Here is a 6,748-nt window from a genome sequence, read left to right on the forward strand (position 1 = left end):
CAGTCCATCGCAGGGCCAACATAGAGAGACAGACAACCATTCACACTCACAGTCACACCAACAGTCAATTTAGAGTATCAATCAGCCTCGTCCTCTCTTGATGTCTTTGGACTGTGGGAGGAAGCTGGAGTACCAGAGAGAACCCACACAGGAACAGGGAGAACATGCAAACTCCACACAGAAAGATTCCGTGCCCGAGCCGGGACTCGAACCCGGAACCTTCTTGCTGTGAGGCCACAGTGCTGACCACTGCACCACCGTACAGCCCCTGGAGAAAAGTGTGTGAGTTTTTTGAATCCAAACTATTTACCCTATTTGTTCTGTTAATGAAGCATTATGCTTGTTGTGATCATGATTTGTGGACATCAGAAGCTTTTTTAATCTCAGACTCATGATGTGTTAGACCCTGGGTTAAAATTAGACTGGAGTAGAATGTAAGTGTTGATAACAATGTAAAGGAAAAGATGAACAAATGGCTGTGGTTTAACTGGTTCTTTTATTTTACGCAACACAACACAGTCAAGAGACGAATGAAACATGAAGATGTACTGTACAGACAAATTTAAGGTCAATTGTAAACCATGAAAGACAAGAATTCCCTTTTCTTTTCCTTTAAAAGGACAACGAAGAGTTCCAGACCGGCCTTGAAAGTCCCATGAATAAAATGGCCGTTGTTGGAGACAGGCCCACCCCTGGATCAGATCGCTGGGAAACAGCAGTTGTTGTGGAAGGAACCAAACGTTTGGTTGAGAGGGACATTCAAAGGTGCTGCAAGAAACTTCTATATACTTCTGAAGTTTTTCAGGAGTGTTCCTTGACCTGGATGGGCTGAGAGGCAGTGCTAAAGTCATGGGTCTGAAAAACATTGTTTTCTAAAAATGGCAGATCCGTCTGTTTCAGAGCTCCGACACTGTCACATTTCCTTCAGGTGACGGGATTTTTGAAGAGGCAGCAAAGAAATAAACTGAGAAGGTTTCTCTGTCAGGCTAGTTCGTATGATGCTGTCCAGGATGTTCAACCTTCATGACGGTTGTGACAGCGGACAAAAAAGGTGTTGTTTAATAAATGCGTCCATATTTTAGCCCAAAGAGAACGGTTTTAGTTTGTCTTCAGAATGCTTGATGCAGGCTGACTGATGGGGATTATACTGATGTCACTATGCAGCTTTGAGTCTCTTGCAGTTTGTCTCTTGCCATAACATTTGAGGAGTTGGCTTTTGCTGTTCTGTGTCCATGGAGACTTTGGAGTTTCCATGTCAGTTTTGAGCCGGTCACACTTCCGCGTAGGAATCACCAACTTTTGGCACAGAGGAGCAGCTGAAGTGGAAGTTTGTTTTCTGACTTTGTTTTTGAAGTTCAAAATAAAAACAAGCAGTGAATTTCACAAAAGCTGTGGTTGAACTGTCTTTCTTGAAAGCACAAAAAATACAAAAAAGAAGAAATAAAGAAAAAGTGTGTGTGTATGTGTGTGTGTATATATACATATATATATATATACACATACATACATACTTTATAGACTTAGACTTCCTTTATTTATGTATATTTTTAAATTACTGCCACTTAAAAAGTTGTGTGCATTGTTATTATAATTAACTAGACAACAAATTAAACTACTTTAAAATAATATGGTGAAGCCAGTTGACTTCACATATTTTTTTGAGTTACCACCTTAAAAACCCATCCTTCTAATAACAGTGATTCAGTCAGCAGGACTTAAAATAAGCTTTGACTGAAGAGGAAAAGCTAATTGGTCCAATGTTTTATTGTTTGTTGGTTCAACGCAATTTCAGATTAAGTTGTCATCACTGAGAAAGACGAATGGAAACTGTTGTGTTGACGTTTTTGTCGAGGCTAAACATTTCTTTTGAGAGTGTAGTTGTCATAGAGATCCCTTGACATAATGCTGCACTTTAACTTTCATTGATGCCTTCAAAGTTGATCCACTCTTGTTCATTCAGTACCAGGAGCTCATTCATTCCTTCATTCTTGTGTACGTCATCGTGGTGGCTTTGGCACATCCCGCCATGCCCCAGCTGCCAGGCTTCTTTTCAGGCCCATGTTGAGTCTCTCCCATGTTGAGGCCTCCAGCCTTTACTCAATCAGGCCCCAGCCCTTCTCCCACACAGGCCAGGAGGAGGGCTGTATCCACCTGCCCCCTCTTTCTGTTGTCCAGTGCAGCTAGCAGGACTTGTCTAGGGGCATTTACCTCACCACATTCCCACTCAGGCTTCCAGTCCAACTCTCCTGTGATTCAGCCACATTGTTTCTTTATTTCCTGCACCAGTTCAAGAACCTCACTGGGACTTGGAGGAAAGATTCATGCACCAGCTGTCATGAGCACTTCCTGTGTCTCAGCAGAGGTTTCACAACTCACCACAGAGAGAAAGGAACGTCATTCACACAAATATGAAGATGTTCAGTGTGAAAATCACACCCATGAACCAATCTTGAAAATCTGGCAAAGAATTACTGATATTTCAAATTTGGAGGAAAAGGCAACATACTTTATTTTTCCAATGAATTGACACAAAACAAGCTGAGTATATTTTTGATGTCAATTTTATTATGTTTAAACAAACACATTACAAAAATCAGAAGAACAGGGAAATAAAACAAGAACAGGTCCATCTGAGCTGCTGTTCTCTCTCTCCTTCTTGTGCCAGGTTTTCTCAGGCGACTCTAGCATGAGATTTCCAGGTTCCGCCATCATTCTTCCTCCTTCTGTGATTGGACCGCCTAAACAGGCCTCTCCTGTGGGTGTGGCCCCACCTAAACTTCTTCCTCCTGGAAGAAAATGTTTGTGAAATAAGAAGTTTCATGGCACAAAATGTATTTCTAGTTGACTGAAATGTATCATCTCTGAGTCTTTAAAGACTGATGTAGGTGAGCCTACCTGTGCTCATCTCCTGCTTCTGCAGTCCTCCTTCTTTTGGGGTGGGGGGCTGCACTCATCCCATCTTCTGAACGTGCTCGCTTTGTCCCCCTCACCTCACCCCTGTGGCCTCTGCTGAAAGGAGGGTCCAGTTTGCGCCTCTTGGCAGGGGGAGGAGCCACCTGATGGAGTCGCCTGGCCATGTAGGAGGGAAATATTATTTTGTTGTTGTTGTGTGCAAGATGTGTTTGACTGAGTTGAAAAATGTTAATCTTTCAGTCTTTAAAGACTGATGCAGGGGAGCGTACCTGTGCTGATCTCCATCATCTGCAGTCCTGAGGGGATTGGGACTGCGCTTCCTCTTCTTCTCATTGACGTCCAGACAGCTTCTCTTCACACGTAAAGGACAGAGGGTCTCACGGACTGGGATGGCAGTCCTGGGGGGCGACTGCTGTGGAGCTGGCTGTGTCCTGATCTTCGCGATGGTCATGATACTGAAGCAGGACTTTGCACTGAAAGAAAAATCAAGTCATCCATTAGCCTTGAAAATATAACACATACTGAATGAATCATGTTCAGATGAAGCAAATGGATCAGTTCTCTTTACTACATGGCCTGTATGGCCTGCACCTGTCATCAACTCAGTGCAAATGTAAAACTTATTAAAAATAACTTGCAGGATAAAATGTAGCAAAAGCTCATTCATAAATGTCCCAGACATTACACATAAATCCACATTCACAGAGAGAAGGGAGGAATAGTTCATCAAATTCAGAGTTTGGACTTACTAGGAGCTGCTGGAGTGAACCCCCGTCAAGTGGCTCATGCTCATAAAGGGGTGCTCCTGAGCCTGGCAGGGTGTCATCCGCTGGGACGGATCGAGCTGCAGCAGTCCTTTCATCATGTCCACGAACATGAACGTATCTGCTGCCCTTGTAGCCTGATCTTCATCCCGGATGAAAACTTGTTTGTTGCACTGAAAAATCAAAAGAGCGTTCAGATGGATCACTCAGCTCTCAGAGTAAATAGAAACATCATTAGGATTTTTTGAGTGAGTAACACCTTGATTCATTTCTACTGAGGTCACTTACATGCAGGAGATCATCCAGGCTGCTCAACCAGATTGCCCTGGTCTCCTGGGACACAATCCCAGCATCACTTTGGATCTGCTCTTTTGACTGGGGGGCAGAGTTCAAAGTTATGTCAAGAGATACGCCTCAAAACATTTGTTTAATCCTCTCACAATCCTCAATCAAAACTAAACCAATGCTTTCTGTGTGTCAGTGTAGAGCCTCCTTCTCTTCCTCTGATTGGATCTTAACTCCACATGTCTAAACTAGGCACCAAGTACAGGCCAATTGGAGGTTGATTCTTTAGAAAAACCGATCAGTCAATGAAAACAACCCTCATCTATGACCTCTCAGGAAAAATGATGAGTAAGTGATGTTGTTGGTTAAAATATGGAGCACTGGAAGAAGTGTGTGGATTAGTAAGATTCAAGCGTTACTGGAGAGCTCCATACCTTTAATGTCCAGGTGGTGGTGTGAAGGTCAGAGCATTTCTGGAAGAACCTTTCTGTCTTGCTTCCAGAAGCCAGAAGGTTCTCTGGGAGCTGACCCTGAGTCCACATGATGTACCTCAACTAAAGATACAACACAAAGAAAGGCTGTTTTAAACAATTCGTTCATTTACATAAATAATATCACGAATGCACAAAAGAGTGTGAAAAGAATGTGAAAACTTCAGTCACACCTGTGAAGATAAAATGTACTAAATATACACTTTGACAGGTTCAATAAAATCTTGATCCGAGTTCAAAACAGAACAGACCTGATGTGCTACTCACCATGTCATATTCATTCATTGCATAGTATAGAGGGACACCAAGGTAAAGACCTGCAGCGGTGCAGCCGAGAGACCACATGTCTATGGCCTCATTGAACGGAGCTCCCAGCAGGATCTCTGGAGACCTGAGAGAGCATCAACAGTTAAGCTTCAGCCACCAAGACAAAACTCAGAGATCAAATAGGGTTGCAGTTACTCACCGGTATGGCCGGGTCTGAATATATGAGCCCACCTTGGCATCAGACACCTCAAAGGCCAGGCCAAAATCAATGACCTTGAGTCTGTAGGGCTCATGCCGACCGACCAACATGATGTTGTCTAATTTGAGGTCTGCATGGATGATTCCAATAGACCTCAGGTGATGGAGAGCATTTGCTATCTGAAAAGTCATTTAAACAACAAGGTCAAAAATATTTAATCACAAATCTTTTTCTGAACTCTATTACTTGCAGAACTTGACATGATAGAAGATACCTGAGAGACGAGAGGCCGTATCTCTTCCAGGAGGAGAGGTGTGTTCTGTCTCTCATGCATAAACTGCTGGAGACTCTGTTCAAGATGCTCAAATTCGAGGCAGATGTGTCCATCGATGTTGAAATGGCCATACCATTTTACAAGATTGCTCCTGTCTGGGTGCAGGCTGCTTATTTTCTTTAAGGCTGCAATCTGAAAATTTGTGAAAATAAGATTTTGAAATGTCATAAAGGAGGGGGCAAAGTGGTGCAGTGGTTTGCACTGGACTCATGTCACCAAGTACTATCACAAGTGTGGATGCTGAGAATCCTCAGGTTCCCTTCTTACCTCTTCAAGGGCCATTCCAGCAAAATATCCCTCATTCTTAATCATTTTGATGGCCACTGTCTTCTGTCTTCTGTTTTCATCTGTCTTAATACATTTGGTGACGAGACCAAAGGTGCCTTGTCCAAGGTAGGACACCACCTGGTAGGTGGAAGTCTCGGAGCGCAGCCAGCGAGTCATGGGCTGACCGTGGTGAACCCAGGAAGACATGTTTTTACAGCTAAGAGAAGACTTTCTGGGTGACAGCTGATTCTGGAGAACAACTGTTGATGTGCCGATATGGATGAAATGTTTTTACTGATGAAGCTGATTTCTTTTATATGGGCTTTTGACGGAACTGACACGTGTCTAAATTCCATGCTCTGTGATCTCTCAGAAACCAGTTTCTTTGTTCTTACTTTGATCAGTCTTTGATCTCAAGCTGGATTGGAAGACTATCGATCTGCTCCAAAGAGGTTCTGGCAAACATTTCGTCACCTCAGATGGGGAGATGCTAACTTGCTCACACTGTTTACGGTGGTGATGGGAGGCTGCTGACATCAAATGGAGAGATAGTTGGACAGTGCAGTACTCTGAGGAACTCCACAATCCCACCAACACGTATTCCATGGAGGAAACAGAACCGGGGGAGGACTTAAGGGGTCATCTAATCTCCAAGGCCGAAGTCGCCAAGGCAGTGAAACAACTGTGTGGTGGCAGAGCTCTGGGGGTGGATGGGATCTGCCCTGGGTATCTCAAGGCTCTGGACGTTTTAGGGCTGTCTTGGTTGACACATCTCTGCAACACTGCATGGACATTGGGGAGCAGTGCCTTTGGAGTGGCAGTTTGAGGTGGTGGTCCCCATTTTTAAGAAAGGGGACCAGACCAGAAAGTGTGTTCAAACCATTGGGGGGGGGGGGGGGGGGTGTCACACTCCTCAGCCTCCCCAGAAAGGTCCATGCCAGAGTACTGGAGTGTAGTGGTTGATTGTCGAATCTCAGATTGAGGTGATTGGATGAGCTCTTTACTCCCACTAGGGTGCTGGAAGGGGCATTGGGGGTTTCACAACCAGTCCACATCTGCTGAGTAGATTTAGAGAAAGCTTTTTACCGTGTTCCCAGGGGCGTCCTATGTGTGTGTGTGTGTATACTCCAGGAGTATGGAGAAGATGGCCCCTTGCAAAGGGCCTTTCAGTCTCTGTACTGAGGGAGTGAGAGCTTGGTTCACGTTGCTGGCAGTAAGTCAGACTCGT

The 6,748-nt window shown here is 44.2% G+C and overlaps 1 protein-coding gene across 1 annotated transcript; it reads right to left on the reverse strand.

The window, feature by feature from the left end:
- Nucleotides 1-2,558: 2,558 nt before the first annotated feature.
- On the reverse strand, nucleotides 2,559-6,001 carry LOC147245437 (homeodomain-interacting protein kinase 2-like). The gene is made up of 10 exons (XM_086184991.1): nucleotides 5,521-6,001; nucleotides 5,194-5,385; nucleotides 4,920-5,098; nucleotides 4,721-4,844; nucleotides 4,397-4,516; nucleotides 3,966-4,052; nucleotides 3,663-3,850; nucleotides 3,183-3,386; nucleotides 2,896-3,069; nucleotides 2,559-2,786 (listed from the first exon to the last, which is right to left on the reverse strand). Exons 1-10 carry the CDS (start codon nucleotides 5,725-5,727, stop codon nucleotides 2,672-2,674), a joined length of 1,590 nt encoding a protein of 529 aa, XP_086041117.1. The 5' UTR covers nucleotides 5,728-6,001; the 3' UTR covers nucleotides 2,559-2,671.
- Nucleotides 6,002-6,748: the final 747 nt, after the last annotated feature.

The sequence above is a fragment of the Aulostomus chinensis genome, chromosome 18 (genome assembly GCF_037954235.1).
Source record: "Aulostomus chinensis isolate RoL2024-O1b breed Wild chromosome 18, RoL_Achi_v1.0, whole genome shotgun sequence".
Taxonomy (NCBI): domain Eukaryota; kingdom Metazoa; phylum Chordata; class Actinopteri; order Syngnathiformes; family Aulostomidae; genus Aulostomus; species Aulostomus chinensis.